The sequence below is a fragment of the Hyaena hyaena genome, unplaced genomic scaffold (genome assembly GCF_003009895.1).
Source record: "Hyaena hyaena isolate Hyena2069 unplaced genomic scaffold, ASM300989v1 scaffold_296, whole genome shotgun sequence".
Classification (NCBI taxonomy): domain Eukaryota; kingdom Metazoa; phylum Chordata; class Mammalia; order Carnivora; family Hyaenidae; genus Hyaena; species Hyaena hyaena.
The window spans coordinates 161737-184070 of record NW_024080931.1 but is presented as its reverse complement, the minus strand read 5'-3'; the positions used below and the strand labels follow the sequence as shown (position 1 = coordinate 184070).

Below are 22334 nucleotides of genomic sequence, written 5' to 3'. Positions count from 1 at the left end.
AGACAGCGTGAGCAGGGGAGGGTCAGAGAGAGAGGGAGTCACAGACTGAAACAGGCTCCAGGCTCTGAGCTGGCAGTCAGCACAGAGCCCGACGCGGGGCTCGAACCCACGAACCGCAAGATCATGACCTAAGCGAAAGTCGGACGCTTAACCGACTAAGCCACCCAGGCGCCTCTCCACCCACCCCTTCTTATCAGCAGCATCTCCTGTCCCCTGCTCTCTGATGGAGCTTCCTGCCACCCATGGGCCTCCAGCACGACTCAGTCCAGGTGGGGTGTGGTGACCTCGTCGGCTTGGCCTTTGGGGAGGGGACCCCATGCCGGGAGGCCAAACCTCATCCTACATCTGCGTCCTTGTCCAGACAGCCCGGGGCAGGAGCCCACCTTGGCTCACCCTTTCCCTGGGGCTGGGGCTGGCTTCCAGAAAGGTCGAGGGGAAAGGCTAGTGCGGGCGGGGCGGGGGGGGGGGATGTGCACAGAGACAGTGAGGGTTTGGATGCCCAAGCCGGGAAGGGCCCAGAGACAGCGATGGTCACCCTCGACCCCTGCGAGGAGGACGAGAGGCTCACATGCTGAAAGCCCGCGTCACCCACAGGTCCCTGACTGGCCCAAGCCTCAGAGCCCCGTCTGACCCCAAGTCCCCCACGCTTCCGCTTGCTCTGTTCCTTTGAGGCGCCGCGCCCTTTCCTTCCTGGGGGTTTCTGCGCATTCTGTTCCCTCTCCAGATTCCCTTCCGGTCACCTCCTCCGGGAAGCCGGCCTCACCCCATCCCCTGCTTGAAGCCATCCGCTGAGCATCAGAAAGCAAGTCTGTCTGGGTCATGGTCATGGCTGCGTCCCTGGCACAGAGCCCGGCACACAGGAAGCGTCCAGGAAGCGTTTGCTAAACAGTTGAGTGCGGGAGAAAAGGGGTCAGTGGCGAGCCCCGGAGCCCAGATCTTGCCTTGCGGGGGAGGGGGGGAAGCCTGGCCAAGCGGGCTGCTTCCCTCTTTGCGCCCTATTTCCCCGGGATGGGGAGTGCGGGGATGTTTTCTGGGCCACTGGTGAAATCTACCCCGCTGGGTTTCATTTCAGCCGAGTCTGTAAATATTTGGTCCGCTGTGGCCAGCAGCATCTACGCAGGGGGAAGCTTCAGTGCCTTTTATGAGCCTCCCCGCGGGGGCCTATCGCGAGGTGTCTGTGGCTGCGTATGTGGGGCGCCCAGGCAGTTTCACAGCCAGCTGCCACCAGGCGGGAAAGCCGAAAGATGCCACCGGAGACTTCCGGCACTTAACCCCGCCGCACGGCACCAACAGGCCAGACCCGGGCTTCTTGTTTTAAAGATCGCTAATGCAACATTATAGACTGCAGCCGCGGGTGGGAGGGAGACTGCGCAGGTGCCCTGCCCAAGTCCGAAGGACACCCTGAATCCTGGTGAGGAGATATTTCCAGCAAGGAGGTGGAAGGCTCGGGCATGCACGCAGCTCTTCTCCAAGAATGAAAGGCCACTCTTGACAACTGGCTAAGCACCTGCTGTGTGCGGGGTAAGGTGCAGTTTAAATGCACTGCCTCCTTGTGTTCGCAGAAAGCACCCAGCTCAGGGGCGCCAGGGGGCCTCTGTCGGTTAAGCGTCCGACTTCGGCTCAGGTCATGATCTCCATGATCTCGAGCCCCGCGTCAGGCTCTGTGCTGACAGCTCAGAGCTTGGAACCTGCTTCAGATTCTGTATCTCCCTCTCTTTCTGCCCCTGCCCTGCTCATGCTCTGTCTCTGTCTCTCTCTCTCAAAAATAAACTTTAAAAAAAAAAGAAAAATAAATCCCCCAACTCAGTTTACAAGGGCACAAGTCAGAGGGGTTCAAGGCGACTGACTAAGGTCATCCAGCCGGCGAGGGGCAGAGCTGTCCAGTCTAACCTTCCAGCCTGGCTCGGCCTCACATACGTCACCCAGCCCTCAGGGAGGCCCCCCCCCCCCCCCCCCCCCCAGCAGGGCCACTGTCCAGATGCGCTGGGCACCACAGTGCTTCTCAAGGGTCGGGGTCCCAGCGGTGACTGGCGGGGAGGCCTGAATCGGGCCGGCGGCTCTGAGCTGGGGCCTGGGAACCTGCATCCACTGCTGGCCTCTGCCTCCGCCCCAGGTACCTCTTGCTGGAGCCTCTTCCCGGAAATGGCAGCCTTACTGCTGCTTCCGTCCGAACACGTTCCCTCCGTTGCAGGACAGATTGCCACCTGCTGGTTACCGAAGACCCCACGGGACGCGAGGGTTTGATGGCCCCCATCGGGCACTAAACTAGGGGAATTTTCCACGAGTCCTTGGAAGACAGCAGAGGCCAAACAAGGGGTAAAGCATTCTGAAAACTCGAAAATACAAGATGAGCATGTCGCTTCTTCCTCGTCTCTGAGATTTGAGGAATGTTTCGCGTGTGTCTGCGACGGCCCAGCTGTGTTGGCCGCGTCTGTGTTTTCTGGTGTGTGATGCTCTGGCATCGGGGGCCCCCTCGCACCCACCCTGGAGGTCCAGCCCCTCCCCCTGCCCGGGGCCAGCTAATTCCCAGGTGGCTAACGACTCACCCTAGGCTGCCTCTCACGTGCAAACTAAGCACCGCACAGCCGCACCCCAACTTCTCCTCTGGGGCTGTCACACTCAGGGCCACCAAGCCCCTGCCCCCATCTCCCCAGGGCCCAGGACCAGACAAGTAGGCCATTCCCTACACCCCAGAGCCCTCTGGCCTTACTCAGACTAGCAGTCCTGAGCTGGCTAGTCCTTGTCCGGTCTGTGCCCCCTCCCCCTGCCTCCCCCTGGTGCTTCCCCGTGTGGCCCTGCACGCCCCGCCCCCGCTCCTGCCTTGGGATCAGTGAATAATGAACAGTCTTTTTCTTTTCTTTTTTTTTTTCAACATTTTACTTATGGGGACAGAGGATCCGAAGCAGCTGAGCTGTCAGCACAGAGCCCGACAGGGGCTGGAACCCACGAACCGTGAGATCATGACCTGAGCCGAAGGGGGATGCTCCACCGACTGAGCCCCCAGGCTGGCGCCCCCATCAGAATGAAACCTTGAAACGCGGGCGCTGAAGAGACAGCTGAAAACACGAGAGAGCAGATGCCCGTGGACGTTGACATCCTGCTGCCCGTGTGGGCGACCTGCGATGATAGGCGGGTGGGACCGTGACCGGGTGGGAGGGGAGACCTCAGAGCCGGTGGAATCTGAGCCCTGCCCTGCAAGGTGGGAGGGTCGGTCGGCGCGGCCAGTGTCACCCACGGCCCTTTCGTCACTGAACCCTGCGGCGTCCGGGGAGTTCCGTGAAGAGGGGGAGCAGCTTGGGTGGAGAGCTCCCTGCAGAGCAGGACGGGGGCCCTGCTGAGCCAGGCTCGGGTGCTGGGGGTGACACCTGCGGCCGCGGGGCAGTTCTGGGCCGTCCACGGGCCGCCTGCCCTTCCGGGGAGCGATGTGGGGACCTCGGCACTGCTTGGGCCTTCGCTGGGGCCGCTTCCAGCCCCGGCGGCATCAAGGACACAGGGAGTCACCCTTGAGGTCAGTTGCACATGCGGAGTAACTGGTCACCTTCGAGCCCCACCTGCTCACTGGCGCTCGTGGGAACCGTCAGTTCAGCACCATGCGGCCTCGGTACGTGGCCCCTGCACCCTGGGGTGGCAGGGACCCACCAGCAAGTGTTGGGAGCGGTTGGGCCGCGAGCCTCCCAGGAGAGGAGTCAGGTTCTCAGAGCAGCAGTGACTGAGCACGTCTGGGCTTGGAGGCGCCCCCACCACCCAAGGACGCCCACATCCTCATCTCTGGCACCTGGGACCATGCTTCCCAGACGGGGCAAAAGGGACTTCCCCAGGAGCCATTGAGATCACGGATCCTGAGACGGGGAGAAGGTCCTCGATTCCACGGGCTCCTTCCTGCCTGTGGTCGGAGAAGGGACCCGGAAAGGCCAGGCTCCGCAGATGGAAGGGGGCGCGGGGTGCGGGAGGACCTGGAGGGGCAGGGAACCTGTTCATGTCCCGTGGCCTCCGCGAGGAACGGGCCCTGCAGACAGTGAACGGTAGGACGTCTGGCCTCCAAAACCGCACGATAAAAGTTTGTGTTTGTTTTGAATTGCTAAGTTTGTCTTAATGTGTTAGGGCGGCCGCAGGAAAGGCACACACCCAGTCACGCTGCAAGCACGTGAAACGCTCCAGCCGTAAAAATGAGCAGAGCGCTCTGGGGAGAGGAGGGAATCACCCGGCACACGGGCCTGCTGGGCTCACCCACCAAACCCTGCCCCGCTGACGGCAGCACGCCCCTTCAAGAAATGGGCAAGCGGTGGGCTCCAGAGGGGCTGAGTCACTTTCCCAAGGACACACAGCTCAAGAGGTGGAGCTGAGCGGTGGACCCACCTGACCGGTGACAGACGGCCCGGGTCCAAACCAGTCACGGTGAGTCACCATCACCTTGTGACCCAGTGACTCAGAGGGGTGATCTTACCCGGTGGAGTGGGGACGGGGGGGCGGGGGTGCAACACCAGGAGGATCAGAGGAGGCCCCCCTCACCCCCAGAATTTTCTTAAAAGAAAATCTTCAAAAAAACTTTTTTTAATAAAATTTAAATTTTTTAAATGTTTTTTATTTATTTCTGAGAGAGAGAGACAGTGTGAGCCGGGGAGGGTCAGAGAGAGAGGGAGAGGCAGAATCCGAAGCAGCTCCAGGCTCCGAGCTGTCAGCACAGAGCCCGACGCGGGGCTCGAACCCACGAACCGCGAGATCATGACCTGAGCTGATGTCCGACGCTCAACCGACTGAGCCACCCAGGCGCCTCTACTTTAATTTTTTTTAATGTTTATTTTTGAGAGAGACAGAGAGACATAAGAGCGTGAGCAGGGGAGGGGCAGAGAGGGAGACAGAATCCGAAGCAGCTCCAGGTTTTGAGCTGTCAGCACAGAGCCTGACACGGGACTCGAACTCACAACCACTGAGATCATGACCTGAGCCACCCAGGCGCGCCCCCCAAAAAGGCTTTTTATACCTTTGTGTCTGAGGCTTTTTGACTAGGAGTATAACACACATAACTAAAGCCTGGCGATCATGACGCAGGCTTGGGAATTCCTGCAGAGCGAGAAAACGTAACCCAGCACCTGTTGTGAAACGCAAGGAAATCTGTACGAGAACAAAATGTAGTGGCTGATGAGGCTGACGCATTCGTGTCGACGCGGAGACATTTGATAACGTATTAATTCTGATTTTGGTTTTATTTTGGGAGCCGATCATTTCTCCCTTCCTTCTCTCCAGGCGTGAAAACAGCTTTCAGCTTCTCCAAACAGCACGAGGGAGCACCCCGGGAGCTCTTCCCGCAGGGCCTCCCAATATTAAGCACTTACTGTATGCCAGGGCAGTTCTGAGGTTTTCATGTATTTGACCCACTTATTCTTCACCAAGACTCTTTATGGTAAATACTATTATTGTTTTCTTCTTCCACTTAAGGAAGACGAGGCAGAGGGACCATGAACTCCCTGCGGGAAGACAGGCAGACGGGTGCATCCTGAGCCGGCCCTTCTGGCCTCCACCCAGTGCTTCCTGCTCCGATGATGCCCCACAGAACCCCCATTTTTAAAAAAATATTTTTAGGGGCATCTGGGTGGCTCAGTCAGTTAAGGGTCCAGCTTCGGCTCAGGTCATGATCTCGCGGTTCACAAGTTCAAGCCCTGCACTGGGCTCTGTGCTGACAGCTCGGAGCCTGGAGCTGCTTCGGATTCTGTGTCTCCCTCGCTCTCTGCCCCCCCTCCCTGCTCATGCTCTCTCTCGCTCTCAAAATAAATTTTCTTGTGTGATAAAATACACAGGTCAGCAGAGTCAAGCACACTCACAGTCGTGCGGTCACCTCCCCGCCTGTGTGCAGAACTTTCTCTTCTCCCCAAACCGAGACTGTCCCCCACCCCCTGCCCCACCATCCACTCTGTCTCTGCGGACGGGACGCCTCTGGGGACCCCCTGTGAGTGGGGTCACGCAGGACATGTCCTTCTGTGTCTGGCTTCACCCACAGTGACCCCCGGGTCCATCCACATGGTGGCAGGAGTTAGCGTACGGACACTTTATCCGTATCCCCACGCGCCCAGTAGGACGGCTATTCTAACGCCACAAAGCTCGTGTTGGTGAGGACATGGCAACTTTTCCACACTGTGGAAAACGGGTGGCTCCTCAAAAGTTAAACACAGGATCACCGCAGGGGCCCACAATTTTGTCCTCGGCCTCACCCAGGCTGGGCGACAGGTGCGTGAGCAAATACGTGTACACCCACCTTCACTGCAAGCAACTTTACTCGAGCCAGAGGTGCCAATGATCCCCATACGCACTAGCAGTCCCCTTCTAGAACACACGCTTGGTTCCCTCCCTCTCCTCCCGAAATAAAAATCAGACCAGATACACAAAATTAACTACGCAGAATAAAGAAAAATACGACGCATTTCAGACAAAAACAGAAGTTAGAAAATAGCATCTGACAGATATGGTGTCCTTCGGCCCATAAATGCTCAGGCGCAGGGCCTGGTCACGGCACGAACCTGACCGAGCGCTCAGTCACACATGTGCACATACAGTTCCAACCCAGGAAGGAGGCAGCTGGGAGGATCCTGGACCCTGGCAGCCCCCCAGCAGCTCTGTTCCCAGAATGGGGGACTCTTGCTAAGGTCCCGGACTCACTGATGGGCAATTCTCCCTGTATTTAGAGTTGTGTCCTGGATGGGCGCCTGGGTGGCTCAGTAGCTTTAAGTGTTCGCCTCGTGATTCCAGCTCAGATCATGACCTCACGGTTAGGGAGATCAAGCCCCGGGTTGGGCTCTGGGCGAGTGTGGAGCCCGCTTGGGATCCTCTCTCTCCCTCTCTGCCCCTCCTCTGTTTGTGCTCTTTCTCTCAAAATAATTAAACTTCAATCTGGAAAGATCTGTACGTACAAAAACCGCGAAAAGCACTTACAGGGATCGACTGTGCCCCCGCCCCGTTCCTGTGCTGAAGTGCTGGCCCCTGGGACCTTGGAAGGGGACTGTATTTGGAGATAAAGCCCTTTTGTGGGTGATCAAGTTAAAATGAGGGCATTCGGGTGGGCCCCCACCCACCTGATCAGCAAGTGGACTTCCGGAAGGGGGCGATGTGGCGAAGGACGAGTGCGTGGGGAGGCCGGCGGTGGAGGTGGGGTTCTGGGTGACAGACGTGCCAACAAGCCGAGGGACGCCAGAGACCATCGGTGACCCCCTAAAAGCTGGGAGAGCGTGGAACAGACTCTCCCACAGCCTCAGAAGGGACTGGCCCAGACACGTGGACTTCCGGCCTCCGGAGCCATGAGAATGCATGGGTTTCAGGCCCCCGTCTCCGGCACCATGTCACCACAGCCCTAGGGGCTGTCACCTCTGCAGCTCCCTGAGGCGCCCCGGCTGACGGCCACCGGTCACGTCAATGGTCACCCTGACCCCCTGCAGGGCGGCTGCTCCACTACAGCTGGGTGACAAGATCTCACCCACACTCCCAGGCGGAACGTGGTTCTGTTACCCCACACAGGAGGCTCAGAGCCGTGTCTAGACTCATGAGCTGGGGCCCCTCGCAGGTGACACAGAGACGGCGTTGTGCCCACCTGCCGTTGGAAAATGACTCTGAGGGCCCCCCGGGCGGGGGAAGCTCACAAGGGACTTACTCGCTGTGATCCAGGCGAGCGAGATGCCAAAGGCCAGCGCCGACCCGCCTCCAACGGCCGCGCTCGGCAGCAAGCCAGGCAGGGTTTCCAGATTGCTCTTTTGCAACTAAACAGGGCAGTGGGGTGGGAACACAGGCCCCTCCGAGAATAGGAGGTGCTCCGTCGCCCGTGGAGCGGCTGTCCTAGTTACTGACGGAATCCAGGTTCCCAGCAGGTGGCGCGAGGCTTAACTCTCACCACGCCGGATCAGGGCCACGACCTGTGGGAAGTGGGCGCTCCTGCTTACCCCCAGGCCTCCCCCACAGGTCCCCTGTCCAGGCTTGCGGCCACTAGGCCTCCCCCGTTCATGAGAGGACAGGCTTGGCTCCTGGACGCCCCCGGCTGGCACGGGCTCAGCTCTTCTCTGGGAGCAGCTCTTCCCGCCGAGTCCTGAGTGAGGGGCCCGGATCGGAGGGCTCGAGCCCGGCACTTGGAGCAGCCAGGGCCCGTGTTGGGCAGGCTTTGGTGAAGAAAGAATTGTTTATAATCACAAGTGAGGAAATTACATATGAAACGCTGGGCCTGCCCTCAGCCAGATACCAGCCCCGCACACCTCACTGGACGCCCCCTACCCCAGGCCCGCCGGCGCGAGGGGGTGAAGCTACTGGTCTGTGGGGCTCCCGGTGCACGCCCCCCTCCCTCGATCAAGAAATCCTAGTTCTGGGGCACCTGGGTGCCTCAGGTTAAGTGTCCGACTTCAGCTCAGGCAAATCATGATCCCACGGTTAGGGAGTTCGAGCCTTGTGTCGGGCTCTGTGCTGACAGCTCAGAGCCTGGAACCTGAACTGCTTCAGATTCTGTGTCTCCCTCTCTCTGCTCGTTCCCTGCTCGCACTGTCTCCCTGTCTCAAAAACAAGTATTTAAAAAGTAAAAAGAAACCCTAATTCGGATCTCAGGCCTGCCACCTACTACCAGCTCTGTGACTGTCCCTTCTCTGTAAGGAGGGGAGGCTAGGAGGACCCAGTACGGGGGCCTCCATGCAAACACACGATGGTGCCGCTGAGGCTGGCCGTTTTCTCTGCTCTGGAATCACTGCGGACACACCAGTGCGAACCATAAACTTTTATTAATGGAAAATGGAATGCCTCGTTAACAGAAATCTTGTCTTAAAAATGTCAGAGAACAACACGTTTATTAAAAAAAAAAAAAGCGAATTCACATCGTATTGAGCTACAACATGGTGGCAGGATTTGCTTTTGTTTCTTAAAAGACTCCACAAGTTCAAGGGAACCGTGGCTGAGAGTCAACAGTGCCTCTGCCTACCTGGAAACTCAGAGTGGTTTGGGTTTAGTAGCGGCGGGTGAAGTGGGGGTATGGGTGGGGATGGGGGTGTGGGTGCGGGACTCTGCTGCCCCGGTCCTGGCCGGCCAGTCCGCCCTCCAGTCCGCCGCCGGGCACCAGGTGACCCTGGGAATGCCCGCCTTGTGCAAAGCCGCCTCGCCTAGAAACAAAGGCACACGTTTGGTCCCCCTGAAGTGCCTGACGTTTCATCGGTACGTGGTGCAGCCCACAGCTGTGCAGCCTTTCGAGTCTGTTGGCTTTTCCGGGTGCGGACGATCAGAGTCACAGGCCGCACGCCGGGCAAGCAGAGAATGGGGCTTGCATAAAGCTGCCAAGAGCCGCTTTTCGGGGTTGTTTTTAAAACACTCAACCCAGCAAGTTGACCAAAATGCAAAGAAGGGAGGAGAAATGAGGGGTGGGAACAAATCAATTTCATCTGTGCCCTAAACTTACCCTGACATCCCGCCCCGAGTTGCCATGTGTCCTGGCCCTGAGGGCCCCGATAGGCCCCTCTCACCGCCTGGAAGAAAGGAAAGAGTTTGCACAAACTCCCTTCGTGGAAGTGCCCTGATGCCTCTTGAAACCGCGGGAGGGACCGGCCCCCGGGAGGGTCCTGGGAACCCCTCCACCCCTGGGCGTGAGCCAGCCTGTACCTTGCCACCGCGCGTGTTCCCGGCCCGCCGTGCCTGCGTCCACCGAGCCCGGCCACACGCGCTCCTGATGCTCCTCTAGCCTCTGGCCGTGGTGCTCCGTCCAGTCACGCCCACCCCTGCGTCAGAACAAAAAGCTACTCTCGGAGGGTCCCACGTGCCTCTGAGGGGAGGCCCTAGCACAGTCAAGGACTTCGGAGAGAAAAGGGCAGAGCACGAGAACAGACACGCCCCCACAGAGACCCCCGTGGCCAGGAAGCACAGTGACTGCCGCAACCACGCGCACGGATGAGACCCCCACACACGCACTGCTGGCTGGGGGCACACTGACAGACGCTAGGTGCTTCCTGGTGAGGACGGACATCGGTGCGGCAGGCTGACCGCAGGACCGAGCGAGTCCGTCCCCATGACCCACCCCAGGCGACGGGAAATGCTGTCAGGAAGATGTGTGGGTGCCTGTTCTCAGCAGCGGGGCTCTGACAGCCCCACGGTGGGACCACCCCGATGTACAGCAGCTGATGGGCGGGAGACACAAAACGTGGTCTCTCCACAAGTGGCCCAGTTACTGAGCCATAAAAAGGAATGCAGCTCTGCCCCAGAGGACTGTGTGACTGGACCTTGAAAACGCCATACTGAGAGAAGCCGGACACAAAGGGCCGTGACACGTGACTTCCCTTGTGTGAAATGCCCAGAACAGGCTGGCCCAGAGACAGACGGGGCATCAGTGGGCATAGGGGCCGGGGCGGGACTGTTACGGGGCTTCCCCTGGGGGTGGACCGCGGTGATGCGCACACAGCTCATGAATATGCTGGAAACCATCGCATCACACGCTTCAAATGGGTGAACTGTGTGGCACGTGAACAAAGCTCAAAAGCTGTTTAAAAAAAAACAAGTTTCACAGTGAAAGTCCAAACAAAGTCCAAAGTGCGGGCACCAGCGGCCGCCAGTGGGGGCCGAGTCTGGAAGGGCCAGAGCACTGGCTGCCGGGGCAGCCAGTGCCCAGAGCCGCGGGTGAGGAGTGCACCAGAGCGCCGCCCCGCGCTGGGGGACAGCCACCCAGCCCTACAGCGACGGTGCTCGGCGTCCCCTCGTCTGCAGAGGAGCTCCCTGTTGGGTTTCCCAAGGGTATTTAAGGCAAAATGGCTGAAATGATATTCAAGGACTGAGAGCTAATAAGCGGGTCGCCCGAGAAAGATGGCGTCTCCTCGTTCCTCTATCGGAGGGGCGCTCCCTTCACTTGACACCTAGAAACCACCTGGAGGTGGCAAGCTCGACCCCGGCCTCAGAAACACCTGTAGGCCCCTGGGGGACAGGTGGCAGTGTCCTGGGCCGAGTCTACGAAAGGCTCCGGGGCAGCCTCCTTCGCCAGGCAGGGACCCCAGGGGCTGCCCGCTGCTCACCTGGGGGGGGGCGGCGGCCCCCGGCCCTCGCTCATCCTCTTGTCGGAGCCGTAGCCCCCCCAGCCGTCTCGGGACTCTCGGCTGTGACGCTCTGGTGGTCCTCCGTGGCCGTGGCGTTCGTCATAGTGCTGGAAAGCACAAGGGGACAGGGTGACACTAGCCACACCATTTTTCAACAGGCCCATGAACCTGCAGCCGCAGCCGCAGCCGGCCGGGGTGTGGCCCTGAGGGGACTGCCCGGGTCGCTGGCGAGGCCACAGGAGCTCCTGGCGGGGCCCTATGCTCCCTGCCCCCGCCCCGCAAGAGAACGCTCGAGTGCCCCTGGGGCCCCACCTCCAGTGCCACACAAGTGGCAGCAGAGGCCTTGGCCCTGTGAGTGCAGAGAGCCCTGCTCCTGCTGGTGCCTGAGGGCTCCGCTGAGGGTCCCCAAGAAGAGTCACTTAGGACACCTCCTTGCTGACGCCAGGTGGGCCCCTCCCACAGCCCTGGGACAGGCAGCGCCCTCAGACCGCTGTGCGTCCCCTCCTTGGGCGGCAGCAGCGGCCTCTCTTGCTATGTGACCCCAGGGGGCAGGGGCCACGATAGGAGCAGCTCAGTGCCTCTGACCAACCCACCCTGTGCTCAAAGACCCAGGACGTCTTTGTAGCGAGAGATTCACAGGACGTTCCCGCAAAAACCACACCGCGATATTGAGAAGGCACGACCCCGATGCCCACCCCTGACCCTCTCTGAGCGTCCCTCTCAGGGCACCTGTAACCACGGACATGGGACCTCCCCCAACATGGGCAAAATGCCTGACAGGCTAAGCCCGTCTGGGGCACTGTGGGGCGGCTCACAGCGCCAGCCTGAGGACGCTCTAGGCCAGTGCGCAGCCCAGCCAGGCCAGCCATCTGCTAGGGCCCGATCGAACCGAACACACCCTGCGCATTCGCACACACACACAACTCCCCACTGGAAAGCAGTTATGCGCACTTCCACTCACCCTTGCCCGCCCCCACACAGAAGCAGGTGCGCCCCAGGCTCGGCGTCCGGGTTTACTTACTTGCCCATCTCGCTCTCCCATCACTGACCTTGATCCTTCCCTCCTGCAAAAGAGAAACATCTCATTCCAACGGCTGCTGACCGCACTAAACAACATTTCGGCAGGCCACACACAAGAACTCCACAATTCGGGTGCTTATTCTATTTCACAAATAACAACTGTAAAGTGCTGGCCTGTGAAAAAAAGCCGGCTTGCATCTAAAGCCTTCTTCCGCGGAGTAGGAGCGGAACTGGATCCTAAGAAGGTGGGAATAAAAATTTTACTGAAGTCCCTTGGAGGGATCTCAGATATAGAGACCCACACCACGAAGCCAAAGACTAACGCACCTGTGGCCTGGTGACAAAATCCAGAGCCTAACAGGAAGCCTTAGAGGGTCCCTGAGCTCTGGTCTGGCCACATACACGATTCACAGCATTCTCAAACCAACTGCAGCCACGATCCATTAAATGAGTGGCTTCTCAGCCTGTCTCTCCCCTGCTCTCCCTTCGCTTGCGAAGGAGCTAATGGACGGTGAAATGGCTTAGGGATATGCAGCCCAGGGGACCACGCGGAGAAGCCCAGAGGGAATCCTGAAACTGGAAAATTGAGGGCTGCCTTTCTAATAAACTATATATATAGTCCTCATTTAAGAAGACAGACAAAGGGACCGACTAAAAACCCTTCTCGGATGCAGCCGGCCGAGTAAGCACTCCCCCCGTCGTCCGGCTGGTCCCTGCACCCCACGCCGGTGCAGGAGCCTGTGTCGGTCAGGGATCCCCAGGGACGTGGACACCAGCCTGCCCTGCCTGCAAAGGCTCGGGTGCCTTTCTGAAAGCTTCTCTAAATGCCTCCTCACTGTAAAAACGAGGAGGGGGACAAGGCGGAGGAGCAAGGCTGGGAGAGAGCCCCAGGGAGCCGCGAGGCCCAAGGGTGGACCACGGAGAGCGGAGTGCGGGAGTGCTGAGATGCAGATCACCCCAAGCCCCCGATCTGTGAAGGGGGCAACGAGTAAGAGGAGGGCTCTTCTGCCACACAAGTGGAGGACACCCTAAGTGAGCCCCAAGTCCAATGCCTTGCCCAAGGCCTGTGCTGCTAAGCCCCCCGCACCGCGGCTCAGCAGCCACGCGGAGCCTCCCAGGTGAGAGAGACATCTGAGAACGAACAGAGACCTATCCCTGCATCAGGCTCAGCTGGCTCCGTCCGTGGCTTCAGGAGAGGGTGGGTGCTGACCTGTCAGCCACGTGGTCCTGGTACTGGCCCCGGTCTCGATGGTCAAAGTCGTGGAAGCGGTGATCGGGCCGAGGGAAGTCTGGGCGGTACCTGTCCTCCAAGGCCACACGCTTTGCTTCCGGCCAATAAGCATCATCTCGCCTATTTTTCATTTTTAAAAGGACATGAATTACATTTGTGAGCGAGAATGAGGGAAACAGGGAAGGGGGTGGAGGTGGGGAGGGGAGCTCTCTCCAGACCCAGTATCATTTAAAATGTCCTGCAGGGCTAATCTCTAAACATTCAATCATTATCGCTTTGATTTGATAAATTAAAATCCTCCAAACTGCCAAGAGGCATGCCGGTATTCTCAGTTGACGGTCCTGAAAGGAGGGCTGCTGGGAGCTAATTGTATCACAAGGCTGTTAATACCCTGATCCCCGCGTGAGCTCAGATGCAAGTGAAATGAAATGTTTGATTCTTCTGGAATGGCATTCCGAGTTGCTACATTTTCACCTTCCTGTCTTCTATGGTAACCTGAACCTCCCTCTGAGTTTTTTGCAAAAGCAAAGGGATTAGACTGGGTGACAGTGAACTGCATGGGGCTCAGGATGGCATCCAATTATCTTCCTCCTGATTTTTACCAGAAAACTAGGCTCATGGGTGGTGGGGTGATGGGTGACCGTCAATTAAGCAGCTCGAAGGAGCTGGAGACCAATAAACCTACTTTGAGAACAGGAAGGCAATTTCCTTTTCCAAGCGCAGCCTGGTGCCTCTCCCCCGCCCTGGCCGGTGGGGGGAGGGGGAAGGGGGCGCTAGCCCCAGCAGAGACGCCTGCGTTTGTGTGTGGGGTTGGGGGGGATCGGCGGGGAACCCTCCCCCGGAACCGCGGGGTGACTATAACGGGCCTCGCTAAGCGACAGCACCACGCGCCCTTCCTCAAGCGGCGACCATTAGACTCCCTATGAGCCACTCGGCAAACACCGCAGGGCCGGAGTAGAAACCAGGTCAACCCCGGTGGGGGTGGCGCCCGGAGGCCCGGATGGGGCGGGGGCGGGGTCCTCACCGGCCGTCCACGTCGTAGGGCCTGCGCAGCACCGGCCGCCTCTCCTGCTCATAGCGCAGCTGCTCCTGCTGCCGTCGCAGCTCCTCGCGCTCGCGGTGGATGCGCTCCTGCTCCTTGCGGCGCTCGCGCTCGACGCGCATGCGCTCCCGCTCCAGCCGCTCGCGCTCCATGCGCTCCCGCTCCAGACGCTGCCGCTGGCACTCGAGCTGCAGGCGCTCCCGCTGCAGCCGCGCCTTCTCCTTCCGCTCGTGGAAGGCCTCGAGGCGCTGCTCCCGCTCGCGCTGCTCGCGCTCCCTGTGGGGACACGGTGGGGCCGCCTGAGTCCCCGCCATCGCACCCCAGGGACCCCGCGTCAGGCCAGACCCCCCCCCACTCCCGATTCTCACAAAAGCCAAGACAAGGGAGCACAGGGAGGGAGAGGGCAAGGGGGCAGGGGGCGCAGCCAGGAGGACTCGGCTGCCAGGCCCCAAAGTGAAGCCACACGTTAAGGGGAGGAGTGAGAAAAGCGGAGAACTGCTACCACGAAGGCCGCTGGGCACAGAGAAAACCCTGGAGGAACAAGTAACCGCAGACGCCCCAGAGCGAGCCTGCCTTCCTCACCCCTTCCCTCCGAGGAGGCCGCGTTTGCCAAGGACAGGGTCCTCCTGGGCAGAGCCAGGGAGCTGTGGGCCAGAAGGCCAGGCACGGGCAGAGGGCCCACGGTACTCGGCCTGCCACCAGCTCCCATGTCACCAGTCCCTGCTTCCCGGAAGCCGAGGGCGGGGAGGAAGGGACAGGGTATGCGCCCCTGCATCCCGAAAGGAGCCGCTGCCACTCCTGCCCGTCCTCAGCCAGGCTCCGAAGCCAGCGGGAGCCAGTCGGAAACAAAAGACCCCGAAACGGGGTTTTTACTTTCCGAAGCTACACGTGCAGACACCAGAACCACACGTGTCAGGGAAGCAAATACAGCACGACGGATGGGAGCAGTTGCTACGTGTTCTCCCAACACCACGACGTGAGGCTCTCGTTCTGCCGAGCAGTGCATGAGGGAAAATGACAAGGGACCTCTGGACGGAAAATGGCAGAAAGCAAAACCGGGAACGACAGGCCTACTTCTGTGCACTGTCCCCTTAACGAAAAGAGGGGTGCATGGCAAAGGAGGTCTTGTGGACGAGGCCGCCTGAGAATGCCACTCCTCGGGGTAACGTCTGCGACTAAAGCGCCCCATCCCTGGTCGCATCTTCGATCTTACTTGCGGGGGTTCAGCAGTGAAGGCCGTGGCCTTGACGCTGGGGCCCCTCGCACCAAAGCCGCCCGCGGGTGCGCTGCCTACACAGGCCGGGGTCGCTGGGCGCCAGGGGCGGTGCTGCTGGCCAGATACCAGCTCCACTACCGTCCTGCCGAGGCCGAAGCCGCCCCTGGCCCTCGTCTCCGGGGAAGCACGAGGCAGGAGTCAAGCCCGGGCCGGGCAGGAGACTCGCTCGGGCAGAAAGGCCGAGCGCCCCCGAGGGGACCGCGAGCCCGCCAGGTCCCACTCACCGCCGCCTCTCCGTCTCTCGGATCTCCCGTTCCCGCTGCCTCTGGCGCTCGCGCTCCCTTTGCTCTTTGATTTTATCAAATGACAAGATGTCTCTCTTCTCTTTGCTTTCCGACTTGCGATCCTGACTCTTGGAGCTCTGTTTACCAAAATCGGTTTGTTAACATCAGAAAAATGCAGCAAACGCACAGTGAAAGTTATAGCTACATATCTGGGGCAGACGAAAAAGCTTCTGTTCCACATGGTTTCCGGGAAGGACCGGCAGGCAGCTCGGTTCACCCATAGGCGCCGCTGCTCACTCCAGAGTGCGGCTTTCACACGCCGCCAACACGGGGTGTCACGGAAGGGAAGGGGGAAGACAGCCCACAGACCCTAGAGGCAGAGCCCAGGATGCGGGGTAGTCTGGGACGAGGCCTCGGGAGCCATGGGGCACGTGCACGCTGCACACACAGCTGTGTGACGGGCCACACTTCTCAGCCACGGACTTGGGCAGGCGGCCTGTGAACAGAACAGGCTGAGGGTGCTTTCCCGTAGAAGAGCACTCCTAGTTGGCTCCAGATTACCATGGGCAGCTTCCATGCCACTCTCATGTCCAGACAGGGCTCAGAACACAAATCCCCCACCCCCATTCCCTCCTGAGGCCCTCAGGGGCTGGGACGCCCGTGCTGGCCACGATCACTGTCCCAGGAGGCTTTTATGGCTCGGAACGCGGGGCCTCCTGCAGACCCACAGCTCCCAGTCTCTAGGGAAGGGGCCTGGGAGACATTTAAAAGGATTTTCCTTGGCTTATTTTCTTAATTACCTCGTGGGTGGTGGGAGTGGGGGAGCAACCCGAAAGACAGGCAAGCAGAAGTTTTGAACGGAAATTTTACAAAACATAAACAAAACCAAAATACAAAAAACAAGGAGGGGGGAACACAGAGAGGACAATCTCATCACAGAAAGACCCACAGCTCAAAACACCATGATGATCCCTTTCCTCCAGATGATGGGCAAAGTGAGCAGGGTCTGATCACGGGCACTGCAGGAAGGCAGCAGGACAGACACCCCAACTGTCCAGGTGAGGGCAACCTTGGGCAGAGGCCGGCATGGCGCTGGTGTCTCAGAGTCGGAGCCCTGCGCTCACCCCTCCCACGTACAAGCAGCCGGGGCACGGGATGCCACCATGGACTGGCTGTAGCGTGTCCTGCTGCCTTCCGGAAGACTGCTCTGCCAACAGTCATCACGAATGACGTCCGTGCCCATCTGCACCCAGAAGCCCCCAGTCTGCCAAGGGGTGTGCACACACACGTCCTGCCACAGCGGTGCTCAGCAGGGGACCAGAGACAGCCAAGTGTCTGTAACCACGGGCCTGGCCAAAACGATCATAGCGTGGCCGTAAACACAGCTCTGAAAAGAAAAAGGACACCGTGTACCCCGGATGGCTCTCAAGGGCGCCACGCAGCGGTCACGTGTTGCACGATCCTGTTTGTATACATTCTAGGGATGGAAAACAGCTGCTTTTCCCCGGGCTGGGGGCGTGGCCGTGAGGAGATCTCCGTGGTGACGGGCTAGTCATGTATGGAGGGCTAGTCGCGTACGGACAGTGGCGGTATTCCCCGGGGGTCCACACCAGGAACAAAAAAGTCCTAGTACTACACACAACCACGCTGGATACCAATGTCACCACCCTGGCTTCGATTCTGTGCTACAGGGACACAAAAGGAAATTGCTGGGGGAAGGGCACACAGGACCGCTGTACTATTTGTGCAACTTCCTATGAAGCTACAATTATTTCGAAATCCAGCATACATGCCAGGTGCTTAGCTGGTGAGTGTCCGACTCTCAATATCCTCTGGGTTATGAGACCGAGCCCCTCACCAGGCTCTGCGCTGAGCATGGAGCCAGCTTGAGATTCTCTTTGTCCCTTCCCCACTCGCACTCTCTCTCTCAAAAAGACAAGAAAGGAAGTGTGAGGAGTCCGTGTGAAAGCAAAGAGGCTTCTGTTCTACATGTGTTGTCACTCCCTGAACCACCTGAACGTTCTCATCATGCGTAGGTTACTATTTATTTTTCTAGCCTCAGAGTGATCTACGTGGTGAGGTTATGGTTTATTCGCCTCAGCACCACAAAGTGTTCTCAGATGAATACCGCAAGCTTGGAATTCAGGAGGAGGCCGGCCCTCCTCAGGAATGGTGTAGCTAGAACCTTCAGCTGGTTGGCAGAGGAGTTTGCTTTTCAGAGTGGAAAAAACGGAACAGGAGTCACTAGCTTGTCCAGCCGTGTGCGCCACGGAGATGGAGGTCTGCCCTCTGACAGTGGGAGTCATTTTCCAGGGGACCCTCTTCTCTCCGTTAACGTCACAGAAGATGAAGCAATGGCCTGAAGAGATGAATCAACTCCCACTAGGCTAACCAAAGAGCAGAACCTGCCTTCTGACTTCAATAGCCTGGGTCCTGCCCATCTACCCAGTGGCCAGCTTTCTGGGAATCAGTTCTTCTTCTAGAAGACGGTGTAACCCGACAAAGAATTGGCCAACAGTGAACACATGATGGGAAGTAAAAGCCTTCAGTGTTCTTCTGAAACTAGCTCTAGAACCTCACTTTGTGTCTGTACAGACCATCCAACAGCTAATAACACGCCTTCGGAACACATCAAAGGACTCTTACAATGTTAAAGGCGAAACAATGCTGTTTTCGTTACGTAAACCAAAGTGGTTGTTAAATACCCTCGACTCAAATCACTTGGACCTGAGATGGCGGAAGCAATACTTACTCTCTCTTTTGACCTGCTTGTGGTTTTCACGCTAATGACAGGCTCTCCTTTCGATTTATCCATCACGACGGTCCGCTCCATTCCTCTGCTTCCTTCAGGAAAAAAACAGCGGTCTATGACACCCTGCTGAGGCCCCTGCTTCCAAGGAGCAGGCAGCACGCGGGCTAACTGGCGGTCCTCCAGGCCCCCTCGAGGGACTGACACGAACCTCTGGAACCCCTGTGCCCCCTCCTCCTGCCTGTTGTGACACGAAGCACGCGCCACCAACACGAGGCAGCTGGCGCACCTCGATGGTCTCTGCTCACCTGGAATGAAGTGGCTGGGATTTCTTCACATCTGGCAACATAAACCTCAGCCAAGGTGTGTTCTGCCATACAAACACTTCCAACCCCCAAGCTGCCTTTACCCTCGCGCTAAATGCCAGCGGCTCCAGGGTAACTGATTTCGATTTTTATCCCTCCTCCACATCCTGGAACGCTCAGCAGAATTCAGGCCCTCGTGCTCCCAATCGGATGTGGGGCTTCCCGTCATTCAGCCACAGCAATAAAGGCCTCCAAACAGAGTCCTTCCCCTCAACAACACAATAACCAGCCTCTAACCACCAGGACTATCACCGATTTGGGGAGATTTGCAATACGTGAGCAACAGTTTAAAAATGTGTTCCTCACAAGACCGCTGGTGAATTACACCAAACGCTGAGATCTAATTTGCAATGCGCCGTACCTAGTTCCAATGCTCCAGGTGGCTGAGTTTTGTTTTATGGGGGGGGAGGGGGGGAGGCACGAGGAGAGGAGAGAATTGATTTTATTTTTTCCAGAAAACGTTCCATGGAGCCTCATGCAAATCTGAAGGCGCAGAACACAATGAACTTTTATGAAACGCCAAGAGGTGGCACGCCCCACGTCCAGCTATGACAAAGGCTACAGATGTTCTGAGGTCCGCGCTTTCACCCTGGTTTTCACTCTATCCGGCTGCACGCACGCACAGGAGACACCGGCCACACGGCTGCGGACCGGCGTCGCGTCCCCTACGGGAACCAGGACACCTCCGCGCGCAGCCGAAAGTGCTTCTGCCAAACTGTTAGTGAGCGCAGGTCATCGGGCAGAGCGCCCAGGACACTCCTTCAGGCCACGTCACCCCGAGACTGCGTTGCTGTCACAGCCCCCCCACCCCCAGCCTGGCACACCGCGCTCACTCCATCCTGGACACCTCTGCGTGCCCACCAGGCCCCGCTCACCTGATTTGGTGATTCTGGACCGATTCGGAGGTCCTGGTTTCGGCTCCTCCTCGTCCTTTTCTTCCTTCTTTATGTCTTCAGGCTTTTTTTCCTCCTTTTTCTCCACTTTCTCTTCCTTCTTAATCACGGTTCTGTTTAGAAACACAGTTGTCCCACATGAGTGCCCGGGACTCGGATGGCAGCACACACACCCGCAGACTTGCACGTGAAACCCACTGGCCTCGCGGCCAGTGGGCGTGTGTAGCTCTTAGAGACTGGGTGACCATGTCGCCTTGGGAGACAGAGCCCTTCTCCCCCTGGGGGGTCTCTGCTGTGTCTAGAACCAAGCAGGACTGAACTGCAGGCTGGTAGCATTTTGTCCTGACTGCTTGACGCACTGGGACGGGAGACCAGCAAGCAGACACACACACGAGAAACGCTGCAGCTACGTACAAATGCACGTTAAAAACTACCTTCAAGTGTTTCACTGTGTGTGCGGGAAAAACATCCTTTTCCAAATAAATACAGTACAAAATAGAATGGAGGGGCGCTGGGTGGCTCAGTCAGCTGAGTGTCCCTCAGGTCATGATCTCAAGGTCCGTGGGTTTGAGCTCCACTTCTGGCTCTATGCTGACAGCGTGGAGCCTGCTTCAGATTCTGTGTCTCCCTCTCTCTGCCCCTGCCCTGCTCATGCTTGGTCTCTCTCTAAATAATAAGCATTAACAAAAAACTTTAAAAAATAAAACAGAATGGAAGCACAGGCTGAGGACGGGAGGTGGTGGCTCCGTGACACAGGAGGCAGACCACCGGCCCGGACCATCACACCTGGCCGCTTCTGTGTGTTCTGGGGGAGTGAAAATGGCAGGCTCCATCCTGGCTTGGCTGGAGACTGTTGTGACATCTCACCCTGAAGGCAGCTTTATTCTAGCAGCGAAAGAAATCCTTGCCGCCTGTTTCCCATGTTCCAAATGCGGTCATCTCGGGTAATTAAATCTCACACGTTAAATGCCCGCTGTGTGCCGGGCAGAGTCCAGGACGGGAAAGTGAGGCCCCTCAGGGTCCTTACCCAGGGCTCCCCGCCCCTCTCCCCTACAACCTACAGGGCTCAGCCTGTCACAGACACCTCTCCTAAGTCACTCTTCCTCCCGCCTCAACTTCCACAGTACCTCTTAATTTTATTCACACTTTGAGAAAAACCTCGTTTAAAATTTGTTAATTTTTATTTCTGAGAGCAAACGAGTGAGCTTAACTGCGTGAACTGAGGGGCTGAGAGATAGAGAATCTTAAGCAGGCTCCATGTTCGGTGAGGAGCCTGCTGGGATTCTCACTCCCTCTGCCCCTCTCTCACTCACAATCTTGCTCAAAATACTTTCAAGGAAAAAGTCCAACACTCAACCTACTCACCCACACAAGCTGCCCCTTTTCAAATATTTTTAAAATGTAAACACACACAACAATTGACAGTGTGTACCAGAATCAAGACCTGTTTTTTGGGGCTGCCTGGGTGGCTCAGTTAAGCATCCCACTTCGGCTCAGGTCATGATCTCACGGTTTGTGGGTTTGAGCCCCGCATCGGGCTCTGTGCTGACAGCTCGGAGCCTGGAACCTGCTGCGAATTCTGCGTCTCCTTCTCTCTGCCCCTCCCCTGCTCACACTGTCACTCTCTCAAAAGTAAACGTTAAAAAATAACGGTATTTTTTAGCATACTGGTTTCGCTAAAACCAACAAAACCAAAACCCCAAACACTGTGTGCATGTCGACTTACTCAAGGAATTTCCCTGTGCCGGCCCCACGGGGCCCTTCCTGACGAGCACTGGGCTCCAGCACCCGGGCGAACGCCGAGCGGCGCGTGGGTGGCCCCACAGCCCAGCATCACCAGGACGGGACCGCACCACCACACGTCTCGCCTCAGGTCCGTGCCGGCCAATACACACAGATTCACGGCGACACAGCCCACGTCCCTTCCTTTCTAACAGGGACAGAGAGCGCTGCAGGTGACCATGTGGCTGCAGATGAAGCCATGATGAATGACCTGTGGTGCGCGTCCCTCACCATTCTGCGGTGGTGCCTCCCTCTCCGAGGAGACCCCTCCCACTCGTCCTGCACTCACACGGCACCTCCTGGATGCAGAGGGACCCCTTGCTAACACAAGTCAAAAAAGTACTTTCTAAAATACAAACGTATACGGACGCAAGAAGGCTGGAAAGACACAAAAAGGGGATGCCGTCGGGCAGCGGGCTTGTGCTGGACACGCGCATGCGCCGCCCCGACGGCAATCACACCGAACGCACTGCTCATCCGGGAGCGCAAAGACAAGCCCCCTCTTTGGAAAGGTTTCTCTTTTGCTCAGGCTGCCTACCAAACCTAGAAAGTCTTAACACGAAAGGAAAGGTTAGTGAAAGTGTTTACTGGAAGACAAAGATAAGCTCCAAACATACTGTTAACTTCTCAGTCTCCCGGTCATATCACTTCAAGGCAGTCTGGTGCGAGCACCCCAAGTTCACTGCCTGGTTAGCGCCGCAGCGCAGGGGGGACCGGCCGGGACC

At 58.1% G+C, this 22334-nt stretch overlaps 1 protein-coding gene across 3 annotated transcripts in view; it reads right to left on the bottom strand.

The window, feature by feature from the left end:
* Positions 1-8722: 8722 nt before the first annotated feature.
* SAFB2 (scaffold attachment factor B2) overlaps positions 8723-22334 on the bottom strand; it is a 32002-nt gene continuing 18390 nt past the window's right edge. For 2 of the 3 annotated variants that reach the window (XM_039247520.1, XM_039247521.1), the window contains exons 12-21: positions 19810-19940; positions 18573-18664; positions 15821-15957; positions 14303-14596; positions 13258-13398; positions 12049-12091; positions 11007-11134; positions 9610-9725; positions 9410-9476; positions 8723-9116 (exon numbers count right to left, since the gene is read on the bottom strand). In XM_039247520.1, the coding sequence (XP_039103451.1) occupies positions 8963-9116; positions 9410-9476; positions 9610-9725; positions 11007-11134; positions 12049-12091; positions 13258-13398; positions 14303-14596; positions 15821-15957; positions 18573-18664; positions 19810-19940 (1303 nt within the window). In that variant the 3' untranslated portion in view covers positions 8723-8962. The remainder of the gene's footprint in view (positions 9117-9409; positions 9477-9609; positions 9726-11006; positions 11135-12048; positions 12092-13257; positions 13399-14302; positions 14597-15820; positions 15958-18572; positions 18665-19809; positions 19941-22334) is intronic. The other variant, XM_039247522.1, reaches the window with a different exon arrangement.